Below are 22837 nucleotides of genomic sequence, written 5' to 3' on the forward strand. Positions count from 1 at the left end.
TGTGTTTACTTGTGTGATTAAACTCAAAACATTAGTTCATGGTGGTAGTTTCAAAAAGTCACATCACCACACCTGTATTAATTGTTAAAATAGAATATCAGTTCTAGATGTTGAAAGAAACACTGCTTCAGACCTCAAAACTATTGTAAGAGTTAGTAAAATGCTACTCAGATTTCTTTCATTACAGAGCTCCCAGAACGTCTTCCTTCATCTTTTAAGTTTTTCCCTGCAACCATTTTTCATCAATGAAACATTCGGATTCAATTACAATCTCCTGATTATAATAGTTTTATATGCAAATACTGAATACTATGAAATCTGCAATAAAATGATGCAAGTTTCCAACACTGGTGCATGAAAAAAATCCCTAATTCAGCACTTTATTATTTTAATATGTTATTTTGTGGGGTGGGGGGGTGGTGACTATCTTTAAGAAAATTCTTGCTTATACCAACAAATTGCCATAAAATTTCTGGAAATGCAAGAATGTAGATCCTAATCCCAGATGCTTTTACTCACTTTGAGCAGTCCTGCTGATTGAGACTACGCCACCAATCTGATTAAGATTTACTAAAATAAGGTTTACAGGGAAAGAGATTGTAAATACTAACATGGTACAAAAAGCATGCTAAAAACTCTTCAAAAGCATATTTACATGAGAATGCTGTTATTTAAGTATTTTCTGAAATCTTACAGAATTAAATTGAAAAGAAATAAGAATTGTTCTATTGTAAAATATGTCCATTTGAAGTGAATTTACTAACAACTTTTTTACTTCAAATTCATTCTATTTTCCCCATCATCAATTATGATTCATGTACAGTAAAATGGACCAAGGGAAAGATCTTGAAAGATCTTCTTTGGAAGAAGAAACTAAAATTAGATAACGGTCCAGAACAACAAAGTATTGTCAGTTAATAAAAATTCACTTACTTAATATTTTCTGGTTTATGAATGCAAATTAATCACATATTTGTTTCCTTTGATCCATTTTCCCTTAAATTCCTCTCAGAAAAAAAAAAAAAGTTCTGTTTTGATATCTGACATTGCATCTATTCAGAAGTAATTTGTTTGTGAGAGCTGTTTTCTGAAAGTTTTTACTTACTTAAAACAGATTAGTGTTGTCTAAAAGCAAAATAAAACAAAGCTGTTTCATTTAATAATGGAATATATCCTTTAATGAAATGTCTGCGTTTTAAATGTGCTAGCTTTCAAAATTATTTTCCTAATATGATTAATTAAAATCAGATATGAATTCAGTGATTTATTTATATGGAAAACAGATCACTGACATGTATTGCCATATAATTTGTGGCTTCATTTATGATTGCAGCCAGCCATAATGTGTTTGTTCTTGTTCATCGTTTTCTTCTTATTAAGCAAAGTTTGTTTGAAAAGAATAACTTAAATTGCTTTACATAGTATTTTTATGCTGTCAAGAGAAATAATCAATTTAAAATCTGATATATATATATAAATCCCAATAAAAATTGATATATCTTCCCAAGTTTGTTTTGTTTTTAAAATTTTCATATAATATTTTTAAAGAAAATAGAATTATTATTTATTTCTGCTAAAGAGTTTCATTTATCCTAAACAATGGAAAAAAAAATATGGAATATCTTTAATTGGTTTGGGTGGTTTTGTGGTAGAGAAGATCAAAATCCAGTTGTTATTATTTTTATTTCTATTTAAATATCTATTTTTATGTCTATTTAAAAGTTAGTATCTATAGTCTCAGAAATCCGTAGTTTTCAATGAAAGTTATAGTAGCATCTTTTATGGCTCCTACAGGAACAGCTTTGCAGTAAAATTGTTTTTCAATATGACTGGTCTGTGTCCTAACAAATTTACAAGGAATTTCAAGAAATTTTGTCAAATCATCTTTGAAATAGTTGCATAATGAAGTTCAGTGTTTTGAAGCATGTTAGCACAGAAGTAAAAGTGGCAGAGTGGAACCCATTTTATTAAAGTTTCCAAAGCCTACATGAACAGATCAAAGGAATTTTTCATTAAACACTTAGATATTTGAGCAAGCAGCATTTTTAAATCTGCATCAAGCCCAGGGGAAAACAGTAAAGAAAATCCATTTATCGAGTGATGCAAAGCTGTTTCAAAATTGTAATTTAATTAACAAATGTGTAACATCAAAGGAATTGGTTATCCAAAAATAATTGTGATATTTATGTCACCATGTGAATAAAACATTATTTTTCTAGTGGTGTTAACTGCACCAATGGTAGCTTTGTAGAACATACATGAGGACAGTGCATATGTCCCGAGCCATGTAATTTTTTTTTCTTTTGGCTCTTTTGGGTGCATCTATTCCCATACACAGTGGACACCTCTGGGATTTTCCCAGCATGCTTTTTGAGGAAAAACATCGAGGTCACAAAAGCTGAAGTTCTTTAAGGGATCTTTAAAGGAAAAAGTAATAGTTCTGAAATGTTTTCATCCACCAGGAGTTTCCTTCCAATTCACTGAAAATTGCTGAAGTTTTTTTTTTCAAAATCGCATTACAAATTTGAAGATTATCTAAATGAACCCTATTTTTATAATGTTTTAGGTTACTGATAGGGAATAAAGAAGATTGCTTTAAAAAACTCTTAAAAGGGTCTGTGCAGTTTTAATGGCTTGAGTGAAACAAAACACCAAACAGGATGTCCTTGTCCCCTTTGAACTTGAGGCATCACATTGACATGAAGCTACTGAATTCTCTCATTAGTTATGTGGTGCTGGAATCCCAGCGGCACTTAATGAAGATAAGTTTTTATGTAGTGCTTTCAAAAAGGAATTGGAAATTGAGTCTGATCAAATTTAGTAGTCTATCACAGACATGAGAAACCTGGGAAATCAAGAGAAAGGAAAGGAAGAGGAAGAAAAAAAAAAGGAAAAAGAAAAAGAAAAAGAAAAAGAAAAAGAAAAAGAAAAAGAAAAAGAAAAAGAAAAAGAAAAAGAAAAAAAGGCAGGGCAAAGAAAAGAAAAAAAGGAAAAAAAAGAAAAAAGAGAAAAGGAAAGAAAAAGAAAATAAAAAATAAAAAATAAAAGAGAAAAGAAAAAAGAAAAGAAAAGAAAAGAAAAGAAAAGAAAAGAAAAGAAAAGAAAAGAAAAGAAAAGAAAAGAAAAGAAAAGAAAAGAAAAGAAAAGAAAAGAAAAGAAAAGAAAAGAAAAGAAAAGAAAAGAAAAGAAAAGAAAAGAAAAGAAAAGAAGAATATTAAAATCTAGAGCATAAAAGAAATTTCTTTCATTCAGACAAAATAAGATTTTCCTTATTGTAATTTTCATTAAATATCTAAAAGTAAGGAAAAGTATGAAAGATACTACTCATATGCATTTTTTGCACAAAATTTTCTAAAATACTTTTAAATTATTCACCTGCCTTTTATTATATTGGAAGAAGATTTTGTAATTTATTTTGATGGAACTGTCCATCTTGTACCATTATTGCATAACCACTTTAGCATGGTGTACACTGACCACCAGAACTTGTCAGACCTAAACGCAGTGTTTTTAACAGAAAAAGTAGAAAAAAATCTTCTGTTCCAAGGTGGGATATATACTTCAGGCAGAAACTGAGAGAATATATTTAGTTCAGTAAACAGTCAGCACTGTTCTAGATATATTTCATCTGAAAGACAATAGCAGTCTTTTGGCTTTGGCTGACTACTGACAATTAGAGCATCATAAACCAGATGTCAAACATTATGTCTTGAGTAACTTTTTTCTTCAAAATTTGCCAATCCCTCTTGTCATCATGGCTCAACTACCTAATTTAGTCGATTGGATACCACTGTCCGTGCTCAGTACCTGATGTGATTTTATTTAAACAAGTGAAAGAAAGAGTATCTGTTAAATATATTGATTTGTGCTGAATGTTTCTTTAGCTTTTAAGAAAACCGATGCACAGTTAGTAGACTCAGAAATAAACATAAAATGAAAAAAAAGTTCAGATAAGAGGCATCTCATTACTACAGGAATATTCCCTGACCAATTTTATTATAATAATATCACTATGTCTCTGAACTGTTCCTTCTGTGTCAATTTCAGCTCAGTGCCTTTTACCACTTACTGCCTTTGGGAGATTGATCTGAGGAGATTTCATTCTTGAAGCATGTGCTTTGAGATTTGATTTTCATTTGCTTCACTTTATCTCTCTAAAGTAGGCAATCATTTCCCTCTTTCAAATGCCTCATTCTTGAAGCAATATAATTATTTATGGTAGCACTATTTAGAGATATGTCAACTGCTAATCTGAAAGAAAGGGCTTGAGATCAGCAAATTAATTCATGATGGAGGAGGACATTTTTCAGTGTTTCAGTCTTGGAAATCCCAGGTGTGAGGATGGGAAGGCTGGACAACACACATCCGAGCTAGAATGATTCTTTTGACCAGCTGGTTTAACTTCCAAAGCACCAGAACAAATGGTCAAATTCCCTTGTTTTTCTGATATCTAAAAACCATCCTGGTAAATGCATACCACTTACCAAGTTTTTGTCATGTTATTAGCAAAGAAGTGCCAGTATATTCAAGGGAAGAGGACACTGAACTAAAAGGGTGTTAGGAGAGATTGAAGTACTGAGCAGGGCTTTAAAGAGCAGATGATTTATGCCTTAGACAAAGAAAGCAAGGTGAACAGTGGGTTGGTAGGATAGCAAATATTTTGAGTCAGATGTGTAGTCTGGGGAATTATTACTGGGTTTAATGGAACAAATTTGGCATAGAAATTCTCTGTGTGCATACAATTATTATTCATTTTATGAATCAGGAAATGATACTAGACATTCATAGATTAATAAGCTCTAAAGCTAAGAATTTTATTATTATGACACACTAATATGACAATATGTAGTGTAAGCAGAGCAAACATATTTTCTATGTAATTTCCATGGTTTCTGTATAAAAATACCTCTGTTAGCTTGAAATCTGAATGACTATTAAAAATATATTACAGTATTATTAAACAGAAAATACTTTATAAATAATTTCCCAGTAAGTATATAATTAATATACTAATATTGTATGATAGTATTAATAACTCAAATAATACAAGGATTTGAAAGTAGGTCTCCATAACCCACAAAATCTCTGTCAAGAGTAATTTTTATTGAGGCACTAATGGAACCATAGATTACTTATCTAAAATGCATTTGTCTTTAATTTCATATTTACCTGAGAATTTTCTCACTGAGTATACTGTATTCACAATGCATGACCTTAGTAGATGCAAGCATATTTTGTCTGCCTCTGTGTCTTTTGGTCTTTTGGAGCCATAAATGAGCTTCCTCTCTCAAATTTTGGCTTTCTGGACATTAAACATCTGATTAAGTCCAGATTTGTCCGTGACAGGCAGCAAGAGAGGTGTTTAATTCCAAAAAGACCATCTTGTCAGAAAACTGGTGCAACAGATCTTACTGGGGATATTCCTCTCTTCCTACTGAGTAGTAAATAGGCTGAAGGAGTGCCAGAAGCAAGACAGCTGACTTTTCCTTACTTAAAGACAGGGAAGAACCTTGACAAATTCTAAAATCAAGGGGTTTTTCCCATCCAGTTTCAATATGTAGAAAGGTCATAAATTGAATATGAAATTAAATGAAATGATAAATGAGACTTCTTTTAATACAGATCAAGTTGCTAAAATGGGTAGTTAAAGTCCCTAAAAATAAAATGAACCACAGAATCTTCAATATTAAGAAAAACTTTTAAACAAGTTGTCCCCATAGATTTTAAGAGTGGTACTGTGGAACTCAGAGGTGTCTTTGCAGTAAGCTTACATCTACACTTCACTGCGAAAATCCATTTTGACATAAATTCAGCTGTCAGGGTTGGTGATAGGAGATTCAGTTGGTTTTGTTATTTGCACACATGAAAGATCTGTAATATAATAGAAACTTTCAGCTCAGATGCCGTTGTCATTTCAATGTTAGCAGTAAGCAGTAGTTTAGAAGGGGTGCAGATATGGGTATGAGATGTTGAAGGTGAGGGAGGAGATAAAGTGAGTGAGGAAATCCCCAGCAAACTCCCAACACGCTGGTGTTAAGCTTTCTCAAAGTCCAGCTACCTTGCTAGCCCCTGCTTATCCAGCTCTTTCAGCTATCACAAATACCCTGCACATACTCTTCTACACATACAGATTGGTAATGTGCACACGTATATTTGGGCTGACAATTACGAATTATGGCAGGAGGGTTAATAGTCTTCAAACCTCTGGACACCTTCAGGACTTGGTCCATCTAGAAATTGTTTTGTGGGTAAACTGCAATTAAAATCCTTCTTAGCAGCACCTGGTGTTGGTAGATTTAGATGACACTACTAATGCACTAAATTTTCCCAAGGAATAGAAGACCCTAAGGAGGAGCAAGACTATAAAGCCGGTTGTGGTGTTTTTGTTGTTTCAACAGTTTGGTCCTTGAGCTGAAAGGGAGAGAAAAAAAACAGGAAGAAGCTGGCCACAGAACAAATAAATATGGCATTGGCTCATATTCATTACAACACATTGGATAAAAATGAACAATGGCAACTATCAGCTTTCATGCACTTCCTTGGAAAAAAACTGTGTTGTGTAACTTGGCCAAAAAGACAATGACATGTACCACTGCACATATACAGCCCAGAAGGGGAGCCAAATGAGCACCAGAAGAAAATAGCTGTTTTATTTGGAGGTCCTGTTTACTTGGAATATTTATTACTTTCATCAAAAAATACCAGTTTAACATATCACTTGGACAATTTCTACTCTTTTGGTTTTCATAAGAATTCCAATAAACTCATTTTGCTACTGAATGGGAAAGATATTAGAAAGATTCAGAGACTTGAGGGGATAGAAAGGAGAAAAGAAAGGTCAACACAGAAGAAAAGGCTTAGATGAAAGTATGTCAGAGCAAAGCTTCCCATGAAAGATTATTGAGAATAAAGCTTTTTTTTTAAACAGACATAAAAAACAATATATAAATCAAGAGCACAAAAGCCCTGTTTTATGATTTTTTTTTTTTCTGGTGCTGTTTAATTTTTTTATATCTTTTTTTTGCCATTGTTAAAAAACAGCCAAAACTTCAAAGGCATGCTGCATGTGTTCTAAATCAAGACTTCAGCGCTGATGTACGACAGCAGAAAAATTAAAACTAAATAAATGTGCTGTCTAAACGACCATATTTCTCAAAAAAATTACTTTAAAGGCTTTAAAAAATTAGAATTATTGATTGATCTTACTTTACCAACCATAATGTTTTCACCAGAGTAAAGGACAAAATATTATATTAAAAAGAGAGAAAGAAAAAAGAGTGTTGTCTGGACATATCTGGACACCTGTATTTGGCTGTCTTGCAGTTTTTTCAGACAGGCAAGGGGAAAAATGAAACTTTTCAGTGATTTGTCAGATAGTTGGTATGAACGGCATAATTTTTCAGTTTATTCACTGTTTTCTGGAAGGCTACTTTACAGGCAGGGTAAATCGATAAAACAAGGCAGTGTATCTGTGAAGGAAAGAATGGCATTTCTGGTCTGTCACATAAAAATGGTTGTAGAATGGATGTATTCTCATGAAAAATAGTTTGTGCAAGTTTTTTACTATTTTCTTTTCAAAATATGAACTTTTTCACACGTTGAGTTACCATTCCATTTTAATTTAGTTTGTGTAGGATCTTGCTGCTTTCTCTTCGAAATAGCATGTGTGACTCTAAAGGTGTCTGGCCACAGCACACCCATTAAATCTGCTTGCAAAAAGAATTGCATGACTGGGGTCTTTGTGGCGTCCCTTTTCCTCTGGCCTCCACTTTTACAATGGCCATTTGCTGTTCTTCCACTAAGTCATCTTGATTTGTATTGACTCACTTGTTTTATCAGGTTACAAAAGGGGCAAGTGGCCCAGGCAAATAGGAATGTAAATGCTGTTCTCTTTCATAAACATTTATTTTACTTCTAGGACTCATTTTTCCCATCCCTGCTAGTGTTCTTTTTCCAGTTATTATTTAGAAATAGTCACTGGCTCTAATTTATGTTCTTATTTAAATCTGAGGAGTGGTATTGCTTTGCAAAGGTTTCTGGATATTTGTGTGACCAAGAGAACTGATTATTTACTAGTTACCATTAATCACCACTCTGTTCTGTTCAGTTGCTTCAGTTACACCTTAAGAGAGCAGATACTATAGGATGTCATTTTATGAGCACTACTAAGAAATAGATAATTAAGTTTAGGAAGTCAGAGTATTCAGTGTGCTGGGATTCTCTAAGCTGAGCAGAATGTCTGGCAAATACTAGCATATGTTTACAAACAGTGTTACAAACATGAAACAGGGCTAAAGTACCTGACCTATTCATTTACTACTACTTTGAGAAGTTGTATTAATGTATAAAAGATTGACCATACTTAGATGTAATCTAAGGACAAGGATCATATCCTAGGGAGTTCGAGGTATTCTGGGCTGCCCCAGCTTTAACCACCTGGCTGTGGTATCTCAATTAAAAGCAATTAATTATCTCAATTAATTAATCAAATTGTTAGTGGTGCCTCCAGAGGCTGACTCAAGGGTTCCAGAGCTCTCCAGGAGAGTCTAACCCTGAAAGAATCTCTTGGGTTAACTGCAGATTTTTTGATATATACTAAGTGCTAAAGTTGCCTCTCCCACATGCAGAATTTAGTGTTTGCCAAAATTCATCTTAGAGCCGATTACTTTGAGATTTTTAATGAGTACTGCACATATAAATAACACACTTTTATTTTTGATAAATTTTATAATAAAGAATTTAGAGTGTTTCATCAAGGAAAGAGTTCATCACTGTTTCCATATAGATGTCACCTAGAACACATGTATGGAAGTGATATGTGTGCTTTTCATATTGAACTTTTCAAGATGTGGCCTGAAATTTTGTTTATAGAAAAAAAGAAATATCAAGAATTTAAGACACTGCACAGTTATAGTGGGAACAAGTAGAAGTTACATTTATGTTGTCTATGTTTCTGCTTCTGCCTTTTTCTTGAAGAGGTTCTTAGAATTTTTTATTAGTGTCAGTCATTTGATGACTGACAAGGGAATACTCTTGGACTGGCAAAGTGTCACTACCTTTCCCTATAATATTCTCTGCTGTCCAATGAACTGCTAAAACCTGTCATTTCTCTTCTCCCCATTTCATTCCTAATTAAGATAGCATCAGCACATAAAATCAAATAAATGAAAAATTAAAATCTGGAACCACTGAAAGTAGCATCAGTAGAGACTCTTTCCGGAATAAGTTTTCCAGTTTGGCACAAACATTTGTCCATATGTAGGATGAATGAGTTGTTCACTTCAGTCTTGCCTGAAATTGTTTACACACTCTTTCTTTGCAACAGTAAATCTAGAAATTGCCTAGAAAAACTGTGCACAAAGGAACATTATTTGGGTTGTAAGGTCAATTGCTCTGAAGTTAGACTAAGAGAGATTTATGATTGCTTGCACAATGGACCCCTTTTGCATATGCTGTAAGATAGAGATGTTAATTAAATGAACATCTACTATTCTGGACCTTTGCTTTTCTCTGCATTGAGAGGGCCAAGTGTAGGTTTTAACTATAAGCCAGCACTAAATGCTAACATCGTAATTTCTGCCTAAAGCTAAAAACTATAGGAAGTAAATGTTCCTCTACCCCTCCTCTGTATATCAGTTTGGGTTTTTTTCCCAATAATTAAAGCAACCTTAAAACTCAACAAGTTCTGTGGCTGATAAAAAAAAAAGGCAGTGATACCCTAAATTTCTTGTTTCTTAAATTTTAATTTCACAGAAAATGAAAAAGTTTTTATTTTTCTGTCTTTCAGTGTGTAACATCATCTATCATGTCACTTATGCATTGCATCTGCCCATGAAAAGACACAGCTAGAAATTTTAGCCAAACTCAGATATAAATATTAACTTGCTTGCATTATATAGTAGTCCCACAGAGCAGGTAATAGTCATGTCAGAGCAAATTTCTCTCAAGCATTTCCAGACATAGTGAGAGTACAGGAAGATCCAGTACAGAATGTGCAAGAAGTAAAAAATCCTAGCCTGAAGGGGTCATATTCCTGCCTGTTTCTTGGGTATCTGAAACAGGACAGGAAGAAAAAAAATTGGTTTTTTACAACCTTCTCTGCCTGCAACCACACACCTGCTCAGTCACACCTGTACCAGCCCTGCTGGCTGCATGTGTTGGATTTCACACCTTTTGAATAGGCAACATCCATATCTTGCTCTTATTTGTATAGATTTTAGCACTAAAGAAATATTTTTTAAATTAACAAATAATTAAATTAATTAATTTAATTAATTAATTAAAATAATAAATAAATTAAATTACATTAATTAATTTAATTAATTAATAGCTATCACTGCCAAAAATCACCTTCAGTTTGGAAATTATGTGTTTGTTTACCTACGTGCAAGAACTTGTGTTCAGACATGTTTCCTACTGAGATCTGAGCATTCAGTCCTTGCAAGTGTTATAAAAAATGCAAAGTTTTACTGTTTGAGTTCACATTGGGTAGAAAGAAAAAAAAAAAATTTGTTGTTATCTTTGTTAAAATGACTTCCAGGCCATCTTTGAGCTATTCCAGGTTGAACTAGGTCTATGCCAAGGCTCATCAGCTTGAGATGCAGTTATACATCTCCTGGGAAAGAGATAGAAGCCACCTTTTCCATTGCTTACCAAGGATTTGTATTTATGGAAAGGTAGTTTGAGTTTATTTGTGATTACCCATTAGAAAGATATATAAGTAGATAAAAGGTTAGAAGGAGCAACTACTATTGGTTCCTCATGTCCAGATGAGTTCAGGAAACTTTTGTATTCACTTAAAATTTCTCTTCTGGTTGATAAAACGTGACTCTCCAAATATGCATTTGAGCTTTAATGTGTATTTTGTTCCATTTTCTAAATTTATTTTGCTATGCTTAAGAGAAGAAAATTGTCTCCTTTTAATAGGCCAAGTTTTGCTCACAGTTCCAGAAATATAAATCCATTGCATCCATTGGATTACTTCAAATTTTGTCTCTGTGACATGGTATGTATGGTAGTATGTCTGAATAAATGGCAAGTGATGTGATTGCTCCTAGGGAGACCAGCCTGTTGTCAAGTACCTGCTTATTTAAATGTTTTCATTGCTTTGAGAGTTATCACAAACACTTTAGCTCACACATACAAACCCAGCACTGTGCCAGCTGCCTGTGTTTAGGCCTCTTTTTTTTACCAAATTATACTGAGGAATCCAGAGTTTGCTGCAGCCAAAAGCTGAGTGATTTCCATTTTAATATTACTGGGCCACTGTCTCACCTTTCTTTGCAAATAATGGATACAAAAGTATATCCCTGCAGGAAAATTCAGAAATGCTCTGCATCCCCCTGTAGAAGTAAGATCATAAAATTACTCTGCTCTCTTTACTTTCTGACCTTTTCTGGTGGTTATAAGAAAATCTGTTTCCTTGGCAGTGTCTAGTTTCTTATTCACATTCATTTTTTCTTGCTCATCCTTCCGTGCCTTTATTGTCTATTAGTCACAAGTATATTTATTTGTCCTCTTATTTAATAAGTCTCTTTTATTAACAAACAAGCCCTTTTATCCTTTTCCCAATTATCTTATGTCCCTTTTTGTCTTTCATCTTTATCTCTCATGAGTAATTAATATTACTAATTAATGAATTCCCCCCAACATAAATTTTAGCACTAAAATCTAGGTAAAAACTGTGAGAAGATGCTAAAAACTTTGGTCCATGGCAATTTATTTTATGGAATTAAATCAGCACTCTGGCCAAAACTGAAAATGACTAAAAAGTTTATCCTCTGCTGGAGTGACCACTTCATGCCCTAATGAGTGGAACTGTTCTGAATTGGAGATTTTCTCGTTTATCTGTATTTATTTGTAGTGAGACAGTTGAATGGCTTTCTTGTCTAGGGTTTCTAAGTGGCTTTGCTATATAGGTTGGATCATTTTTGCCCAAACTCTCAGCTCCTGTGGCTCTTCAGCTTTCATCAGAGCAAAGAGTAAATGCAATCCTGATGTTGCAATTTGATATACCTTCTTTGCTAAGATTCTAGAGCCACTAGAGACCTTTGAGCCACTGCAGCAGGTTATTTTACTTCTAGCTGTTAAAACTCTGGAGGGAGAAACAGTAGCTGTTCTGGTAGTAGATTTTCAGTGTCTCCAGCTAAAAAAGCTGATGTACTGTTTTCCCTTGAAGAAGAAGTAGCTGTTGCTGCTCAAGAAACAGTGTCTCAATGTGGAATGAATGGTTTTTGCCCTGTTGTGAACTTCCCATTTTTAAGGAGAATGACTAAGATGACTGCTGCAGCTGCAACAACATCTGGAGTCCTCAAATTACCTTGACACTAGTTAGTTGGATTTAGGTCTCAGTGTAGCACAGAAATACCATTGTTTGTCTTGATGTTTCTATTGTTCAGTGAAGATTACCATTTATTTTAGGTTTTCCAGCTACCCTTAATACTGCTGTCATGCTATGGTAACAGTAAAGATAGTGGTAATTTGCTTATATATGGATCCTGCAGATCAGGAATGATCTGCTTCTCACTCTGAGAAAATCCAGAAAGCAGTACTCCTTGGCTGCTCAGCCACCTGAAGGCATCTTTCACCCATGTCAGCTTACTGTCATTGTTTTGCCTTTCTCTAGAAAAGGTAGAAACTTTCTCTAGAAAAGAAAAGGTAGAGTGAGTAAAGAACTGAGTAAACCACTCAGTTCTTCACTGAGTAAAGGCCACTGAGTAAAGAACTCCATAAGGCTTCTGAACCACTAATTCTCAAGCAGTAATTGGTGGGTCACCACTTGGCTGCAGAGTCTCACAGAAAGTTTCAGGTAACTGTGTGTTGGAAGACTGGAAAGACAGGGATGAGATATTCAAAAATCTAAGAAAATATTTTATTCCCATATGTATTTTTTGTAGGATTTGGGGGGGTAGGAAGGAAGAGGGGTAGTGTGGTTTTCAGTGGAAACAAAGAGACCTGAAAATAAAAATGTCTTCTACGTATTTCCACCTGTTGTACATGAGAACAGTGACATCAGTCCTGCTTCACCTGAAGCCCATGCAGCTCTGCCACCTTTTCTTGTGCTCCCAGGTGAAGGCTCCTGCAAACTCTGCTGTGTAATAACATGACTGACAAGGTTGTGACATAACTTCTCTATTCATGGAGAAGATTGGATAGTCACCTATGTCATTCAAATGGTAGCTGCAGTTGCTTTTAAAATTCCACCATTTCAAGGCATCTGTGTGTCCTTTTAATAGTATGAAAAGGTACATAAGGGCTGTTGTCTGGGTTGAAATCACATCCTTAATTCTTTCATGTTTTTGTAATCGAACAACATAATAGAAAGTTGCTCAATGTATTTTACTTGGAAATTGCAATTAAACAGAAGACTGTAAGGAGTCAGACCCCATACCTAGTTTCAATACCATTTCCTCTAGCGAGTTTTACACATTACCTTTTCAATAAGTGGTGACAGGCAGTGCATTTCTGGGTGATTATAACATGTGTCAGGTGGGGTTAACAGGCACAGGGCCAGAGGAAAAGTGAATAACTATATGAGATGTACAGTAATCCCTTAGAAATGCAGTGCCTTATTCCCTTTAGATTTTATAAAATGATGTTTATTAAACAATGTGATCCAAATCCTGAGGGGCACTAGATCTCTGATACTTATATTGAGTTCACCAGGAAACTTGTTGCCAAATTGCTCAGGAAATAGAGTGTTTACTTCAAGTCTATCCACCTACAAGCACCTCTCCCTGATATGCTTATTGAATGTATGTTGCTAGCCTTGGAATGATGAATGGTGCACATCTGGAGGCTAGGTCTTTAGATAATGGTATATGCTGATTAACACTGGCTGACGAACAAGCTCTTAATTTAATCTGATATGTTGATGTGGTAGGGTCAGTAAATGACTGAAAATAAAGTGAGAGCCTTAATTGTATCCTCTGAGAAACTGTATAAGTTAGAAAGATCCTTTAGTCCATGTTGATTTTCTTGGCAGAATATATGAGACCATCTTCATAAAATGGCAGTCAGTTCTTAGCTTCTGAGTGATGGGGTTTAAATCAGATCCTTTGTGTTAGCCTCCTGGGTCAATTCAGCATTAACTGACTTGGCTTTTCATCAGTTAGAAAAAGAAATAAGGCTAGATCTTCCCATCGGATTGTTTTCAGTTATAACTCAGTGCCCACATTTCAGCTATTCATGTATAACAGCAGAAACTTTGCCCCACATATTTTAAAAATGTGTCAAGTTGATTTTATAGGCAGTAGCATTATAATAAACTTCTCCAAACTTAATCAAGCTTACTGATTTATTTGGATAGTCAATAGTAGTATCTGATTTTCATTCCAGTGTGGATTAGAAACAAATTCCTCATACTTTGAATTATTTTTTTTATCAGATGTCTTGTTTTTTAGCCAACCCCTTACTGAGTCTAGACTCAGATTTGGAGATATAATCATCTCTAACTTGTAACATCAGATGCATATATTGTATATCAGTTTAATCAGGCAACTTGATCAGATTTGGAAGAAGTTGTTATGATAACAGTAATACCACATGCTCTATCAGCTTGGCAGAATTCACAGTATGTGGGACAGATTTCCACGGATAATTATTAGTCTGATTAGTCTATCTCTACAGAATTGCTTTAGAGGTTTTCAGTCTCTAGGAAAAAAGAAAAAAGAAAAAGCTCTCCAAACTACATGGAGAATCCCCTCACCTCACAGATGAAGCAGCAGCCTTTTTCAGAGAGATCTGAATCCAAGACTCTGAAATACTACCTTGCTATATGAAGTCCTACAGCTTCTCTCTTCTGGCTTCTGCTTTCTGATGCAGAACAACTACTTGCTCTTGAAAAAACAGGGAAGATCTCTGTTGGACGGATCATCTTGCATCCTGTTTGGCTTCACTTAGTAGAGGATTTTCTAAATAAGAAGCAAAATAAAAAAAGAGAGGAAGGATGGCAGGACAGTGAAGAAATTATTATGTGGGCCAGCTATAAGAAAGGGCAGACATTAAGGAAATGTAAGGAAATGGAGAAGAAAGGAAGGCACAGAGCAAAGAGCTAATAAGAACAGGGCTAAAAATGTCCCGCCTGATTTGGGAATATACAAAGGTTCCTGCTTTGACTTTGGCAGCTGAAATCTGTGGTTGAATATTTTCCCTCTGAATTCACATAACAGCACTTTTACAGTTCTAAAAGCTTCATAATTGTTTTGTACATTACCATGACCTTTCCTGGAGGGTGCAGAATCTCTAAAACTTGATAATGCAAGCTATAAAAAAAGGCCATCCTTTTATTTTTTACCATTAATTAATTAGAAGAAAAGTTTGGGGGAGTGTTCTTCCTCCATATGTTTTCTCTGAGGAACATTTTGTCTAGTGGTCAGTGCTGCCTTGTGTGGTGAAGGGGTAAAAGTTCTCCCTCCTGAAGGACTGAGCAAATGCAATGGACTGTATGACACACTTGGATACATCCATATCTCAAGTGAGTTGAAAACACCATCTTAATGAGCATTGCAAGGTTGCTTCTTCCTATAGTAAGACAAGTTTGCAATATTTGACTTTCAAAGAGGTATCCTATATATCCATAAATATACATTAAGAGAGATTTAATAAGTTATGTTCAGTTTAACAGCTAATTATGAAAAACATATTATTATAGACCTAACAGGCATGCAATAAAAACATCTATTCCATAAATTGTTATTCCATAAGAATGTGTTCCTGAGACTATTGATATTTATTTAACATACAATTACTGTCTAATTTAATATAAATTAAATGCCTGCTTGAGACATGTAATTTGAAGTGTTACTGAGCCTCCTTCTCCTGCATTAAAAGCAAGAAATCAGCAGCTAATGCCTGGAGGCCAAATGTACCATTTAGATTCAGGTACCTCAACACTAACATTTGTAATTTCAGCCATTTGGAAAATGTTTTTCATAAGAATGTATTTGGCGTTAAAAACTCCTTTTCCCCCTCACTCAAGGCCACATCCTGCCAACTGAGTCAAGTCTCTGACTTCATCCAGATGAAGTTTTGATTGAATAAAAGGTTGTGAATTAAGAGCTGAGAATAAAATATGTCCTCTTATCATAGAACACAAGCTTTGTAAAATGTCCCAGCCCCTGCTAGTGCTGGAAGGGTAAATTATCATTTGACTCCTGTATGGACATATTTACTTAGGACACGTAGCCTGGTGACTCAGGAAGTTATGTAAAAACTGACCCAGTTAATTTTAGATGCTATTGTTGGAAGAATATCAATGAAAATTAATCAAATAGTCACGAAGGAACCACAGGGAAGGAGCACGGAACACTGGTGGGTAGAATTTTGGCAGCGATCATCGCAACAGTTTTAATGAGAGGAAAACACATTGTCAAGTAAATTAGAGAGTAATGACATGATTAAATGGTAAATAATAGTTAAATACATGCTTGGAGGTCCAGGACAGAGACTGTGGAGGTTTTGTATTTTGCATGTATTCCTCTCCAGGCTGCTCTGAGTATCCAGAGGAGCTCACCAGAGCTCTGCCTGTAATTTAGGGTTGGGTTTTAGCTTTTAAGACACTGGAGCCAAAAGAGCTATTGGGGCCCTGCTGCTGAGGCTGAAAGAGCTGATGCTTTCTTCGTAACTCTAAAGCTTCTCCAACCTTTTGGTTGTTGACGTGTCCTTGTTCTTTCACCAGCCGTCTCCAATGAGCAAGGGCCAGCACCACGGCTTTGTTCAGCTTGCCATCACCCAAAAAATGACTGTGCAGGAGACATCTGCTCTCCTTATGCACAGTGGGGGGGAGGGAAGGAGTCTCTCTTCTGGTGAGGCAGGTTTAGTCCCCACTAACTGGGTGTTTGCACATTTGCTGGCAAGCAAATTGAGTTGCATATATGACTGTTTATGCAAACAAGGAGTGCTGCAGTGCTGGCTGAGAGTTCACCCCATCCATATGGTTCTTTTCCCTGTCTCCTGAGGAAAGGATTCGAAAAGAATAACGTTCACAAGTTGTCTTCATTCTCAAGGGCTTCTTTTGTAAAATGAGAGGTTGTCCATGTGAACTCTGACTGGTTAGCTTTACTTCAACCATGTGTAACACAGCACACAGTTGTATAGTGAGCCTGTCAGAGGGGAACTGAGCTGGATAAGAGGTCTCTTACCTGCCTTCTTTTGCCACTGTCCATTTCAGGTTATCAGACTGAGGATACCTCAAAAACAACAAAAGAAAACTGAAATACCTCTGAATTCTCTTTTTATAGGATTTTTGTACATTTTTTGTGTTTTCAGTAAGTCCAGGTAGAGTGCAGTTACTCCAGTGACTTTGGTCAAATGAGGCTTCAGAAACCTCACCCATGTCATTCCTTGCTGCTTAGCAGAACTAAAAAGAGTGTGGGGGGAGCTTATCTGTTACAAACAGAAAAAAAACCCCAAGATCCTTACAGGGGCATCAGTGCATCAGTCCACTAAATGATTAATTACTTCCTTGGATGGCAATTTGAGCGGTCAGCACACTGAATAACAGACTGAAAGCTTGCTCATTAGTTTAATAGAATAATAATTTTCTCTCTTTCCATCTTCCTACACTAGAATAATTCCTTACAAAAGTCTGAGTATTGTATCTCCTCCAATAATAGTACTGCAGGAGGGGAAAGGGTATAATTAAAAATTACACATTATGTTTTTGTCTTGAAATTTTGTATTTTTACTTCAAATTACAGCTCATGTACCGTTTATCTCTCCAATGCATAGCATGGTTTTTAATGGTTACAGCCTTAATCTAGTCTTCTCTGCTTTGATGCACATTGTGCACTCCTGGTTTTTTTTTGTTATAAAACACTTGGGGAGCAGGAATTTCAGAATTACTTAGTAGCATTTTGTTTCTTGTGTAAATCAAAGGTTAATCATAATATTTAATAGGATGATAGCAAGTGAATATTAAATGCTTTTGCAAGTTCTGCCCAGGATACCCAAATGTTGGATCTGTTGATGAAGCAAGTACTTTCAATATTTAAATTACAGAAATTATGAAAATAATAGTTGGCGCAAGACCATTGTTACCATTTTCTGGCATGCTGCATGAGCTTAATTTGAAAAAAAAAAATGCTTCATGCAAAATCACTGAGCACATTTACAAGATTTCAGCAGGTACAGTAGAAGGGTGAAGAACTGCATCTGATTTCTAGATATTCATGTGAGTTGGAAAGGCCCAGGATTCAAAATGCTTCTCTGACTCCTTTCTCACCTGAAGTTGGCCAGTGCTTGATCTTCTTATATCAGGGGAGATGACGGATTCTTTTAATGGTGCTTGTTACTATTTTCTTCTTGTTTTCATTAATTATTTGGCATGAACTACAGCCCATCTTAAAGCTATTACTTGAATGGGATTCCTTTCTTTCCATTTTCTTACTTCTGCACTCCAGGGGATTTCCTTGAGGAAGCTAACATCTTTCCTAGGTTGCTGCAGTGACACGGGATCCAAGTTTCTTTGTTAAGAATTTCCATAACTCATTCAGTCGCTGGCGATGTTGGTGCTGTTGACTAAAGTTAGTTGTTCACTTTCTAGCAAATCACCTTTACTTTCTCGGAGTAGTTATACTGAAGAAAAGCCCCATCATGTTAATCTGGGTTGGAAACAGTTTATCCTGTCACCGTGATCTCTGGAAAGAACAGAGCTTTCTATGTAGCTCATTGTATTCTGGTTCAGTCAGGGGTGATTATTATAGCATTGATACAAAGAAAATTATCAGGAAACCAAGCAGACAAACTAATATTGTAACAATGATGATGGGTTATATTATGTATGGTTGCCTAAATGAAGAAAAGGCATTGTAAGAGTCTTTACATTTATTGCCCTACAAACCTCAGAAGATTACGATGTGGAGATAGCAATATTTGCAGTCAAACAGAATTCTCCAATGTGCAGGGTAAATGTGGTAGAGCTTCCCATTCACAGGGTCTGTATAACACAAAGGATAATGTCAATTTAAAAGTGCTATTGGATTCCTCACACACTGAAAGGGTGAATTATAGATATGGGGATCCTGCACCTGTTGATTCTTCTTAATTTCCTGTAAATGAAACAGGAATGTAGAAGTCTTTGACTCAATTTGCACTATTGGCATTCTCTTCTTATGGACCCAAAGAGCTCATATATAACATGCAGACAGAAATGATTTCTGTAGGTAAAAGACAGCAGAAATTGGCTAAAGATCAAAGGTTACCCTCATTCCATTGCTTCCTTCACTTTTATTATCCTGTCTAAATTTGGTCTTTTGTAGAGAGGCGAGGGAGAGGGGGTTGTTGGGGTTTTTTTGTTGGATTTTTTTTTCATGAGGGAAGGTTGAGTTTAAGAGGAGTTTATAGTTTAATTTTTATTCACCCCTTAATGTAATATGAACCACAGTGTAGTTACTTTGTTAGAATCAAAACTTTGGTACTTTCAAGATACAGAAGATTGGGAAGTGGCTCAAGGAAACAGTATTTCACTTCAAGTGTTTCTATGATAATCTATATGTTAAGTGGCAAGTAGAGGAGTTTTTATTTTGGGGTTTTTATGTCTGTACAGCTAATCCAGATTTGATATAATAAAGTTCCTATTTTAGTAACAATTGGACATGTGCTTAACAAAGATATTCATTTCAGATCCTAAAATGAAGACAGAACTAAACATGAGTTTAGAAAATTTCCCTTGGAAAATATACATGCAATTTCCAGAGATTTGATTTTTGGTGGTCTTCTTCACTGCAACATAATAAAAAGAGTCTGATTTTCCTGTCTTTTTAGAACTCCAGGGTTTAGCAGGTACCTTCTAATGGTTTATTGAAAGAAAGGAAATGCACTGGACTGAGTAGTGATGACCATCAATGGAGCAACTAGTACAGATCAAGTGGAAAAGTTGTGATGTTTATTTAACATCAGTAGTTTCAAATCTTTATTTATCATTTCTCACTTGAAAGAGATTAAACAAAAACAATAGCTGTCCTAGGAAACTACCACAAAAATCCTTCCAAAAATCTTCACTCCAAATTGACATATTTCATGCAATTTTTCTTCTCATTAAAAATGTAATAAATTAACTTTACTTGAATCACAGATGAAAACTTTGTGGTAATGTCTGTATAGTTATAGATCACCACAGAAAATGAAGTACCATCATTTTTGGTTATGGTGCAGTTGAATACTGTTGGTCAGGAGTGAGTGATACTGGTACAGATAGTTACGAAGTTCTAGACAGTTTCAGCTTATACCAAAACCTTGAATTAAAGTTGTTAGTGCTGCTTCTAAAAACACTTCAAGATGGGGCTAAGAGGTAACATATGTTTCCACTATCTCTCCATCCATGATTTTATATTATTCTTAAACCTCAAATATAAAGGAAGAAGTAATTTTTAAATAAAAAACCCTTCATCATCTCATTTGGAAAGCACAATTATTTTTAATTCTAGCACCATAGTTTAACTACAGATATTATTTGTCATATCAATGCCATAAGTGACCAGGATTATGTCAGATCTCTCTAAATAACATGGCTATATGTCACACTGATATGCAAATAGAAGAGAATCCAGGGTGATAATGGTTAACAAAGGTAAGCAGAGAGACATCCTCATGTTTCAACTAATCTCCAGCAATGAGGGATCAACATGAGGGACATTATCTCACATGTGCCTCATAAAAAATTCCATATACTAACTCCAAATCATCTCGTGTGGGCCATGGTTGGAAACAGGATACTGGACTAAGTATATCCCTGTACAGAGCTTTCTACATTCTCATGCAGCAGATGTGAAACATGCCTGCAGTGCCTGTTCTGCTTTAATTATTTGCACTCCTGTATTTGAATGCCAGGTTTTGGTCACCTAACCAAGCAGCTGCTGAAGCTGGCGGATGGCCGTGTGGTGCTGGCACTGGAGGGAGGACATGACCTTACTGCCATCTGTGATGCCTCTGAAGCCTGTATAAACGCCCTTCTAGGAAATGAGGTAAAACATACAGCAGGTAGAGAGAATGAGCCAAGTTTGCTGAAGCTGCTGTCTTTGGTATTCTTTTAGTAACTACGGTGTCAGTCCTTTTTTCGTTTGGTATAAAAACCATGGAATTTGAATATGTCTTAGAAATGAACAGACTTGGTTTGCATAAATACCTCTAAATTAGATGTTTATAAAAATTCTTTAGTGCATGCCTAATTTATTCCCAGTTCTGAGTAATATTTAAAACTTCCAAATTGCTTTTAGTGATGTACTGAATATCAGACTTGGCATCACTGGCAGTCATTGATGCGCATATCATGTACTAGGACTGGACCTTTTAGCCATCTATCATGGAAAAAAAATGTCTTTTTCAAGGTAACTGGTAATCTCAGAGACTGGATATTGTAAAGGCACGTATTTTGCAGTATTTTGACACTTCACTTCTGAAATATTATTAATAAGAATGTGTACAAGATTAAAAAAAATTATAAATGAAGATTCAGGTTGATCTGTATGCAGCTGAAATGGAGTTTCCAAAGTTATAAAACACTGTGTATGTTAACAACATTTGAGAGGAGACTATAAGACTGAGTAAATATGAGTATGTGCTATTTATGTATACAAATGCAATATAAAGATGCCTATTAGTGAAAATTTTTGTGCAATCCATTAAAAAATATATTTTCTCCTATAAACACAGTGAGAAGGAAAAAAAAAATTGCTGAAGGTGCAGCCAAAATAATTTATGAAGGGACAAAAGCCTTTACCATAAATTGTGAATTTTGCAAGATCTTGTTATAAAAGTGGAGTGTGCTACTTTGCTTCCCCCTCAGGGGAAGTCTTAATAGCTATATAATCTCTCCAATCAAATGTGTTAGTGCCAAATTGCAGGCTAGTCTGCCAGGTCCCTTCCACTTCAAGGCTTCCTACCTATGTGAATAAGGTGAAGTAACGTGTCTTCTGATGGATGTTGGGTAGAAGAATTTTCTAAGTGTTCTTTTAAACCTTTGCTTTTCATCTTTATGACACATCAACAATGCTTATTATTTCTTTACATTATACATACAATGAATAAAGTGTTAGCTTTTTCAAAAATATTCTCAGAAATGTAAAACAGATACTAGAAAAAAAAAGAGAAGGTTTTCAATGGGTTTTATCTACTGTCACCTTTGATAAACTCCAGAAGGAAAGTTTTCCAGTGTGGTGGTATACGCTACTAAAAAAGCTGCTCAGCTCAGTGTTAGTTCTTTTATTTTAGGTACTGAAATATGGAATACATAACCCAGCTTGAGGCATTTGAGAATCTTAGTGAATGCAGCATTGCCTTCCTGATCAGCTGCCATTCCAGGGCACTCTCACTGATATTTCTGTTGTCATCGTCCCTGTGATAGCATTACAACACCAGTGGCTTTTCATAGCATTTCTAAACCCATTCCCTGAAGTTTGCACCCTTGTGGGACTAATGTGAATGGTTCTATGCTGACAGGGTGATGTATCTTCCTCTGTGTCAGCGCCTGGGTCCCTCTCTCCGGTTATGACCATTTGGTGGTGCTACCCCATTTATGGAAACTGCCTTATTTTGTTTTACCGCTGTATCAAACCCAACTACTATTTCTGCTGTCACTGAATGAGGATGGGTACAAAACCCCCCATGCAGTCCTTTTTAATTTGCTTGTAAAAGAATATGGTCCTTAATAACTTGAAACATCTCAGGCAATAAGCATTCTTCTCATGTCCTTTTGCTAACAACACTGTCTTCTGGGATGTGGTTTGGTGCAACAGAATTTCAAAGATGAAATATGCTATGGCTGTGAAGAAAAGTACTCCAGAGAGGATGTTGCTACCAAGAGTACCACAAGAAACCAACATTGGCTTAAAAGAATAAG

The 22837-nt window shown here is 35.4% G+C and overlaps 1 protein-coding gene across 5 annotated transcripts in view; it reads left to right on the forward strand.

The window, feature by feature from the left end:
- The window catches only part of HDAC9 (histone deacetylase 9), a 460460-nt gene that overhangs the window by 409648 nt on the left and 27975 nt on the right, over nt 1–22837 (forward strand). For all 5 annotated transcript variants that reach the window (XM_058831729.1, XM_058831731.1, XM_058831732.1 and 2 more), the window contains one exon: nt 20830–20963. In XM_058831729.1, the coding sequence (XP_058687712.1) occupies nt 20830–20963 (134 nt within the window). The remainder of the gene's footprint in view (nt 1–20829; nt 20964–22837) is intronic.

This window comes from Poecile atricapillus, chromosome 2 (assembly GCF_030490865.1).
Source record: "Poecile atricapillus isolate bPoeAtr1 chromosome 2, bPoeAtr1.hap1, whole genome shotgun sequence".
In the NCBI taxonomy this organism is placed as follows: Eukaryota; Metazoa; Chordata; class Aves; order Passeriformes; family Paridae; genus Poecile; species Poecile atricapillus.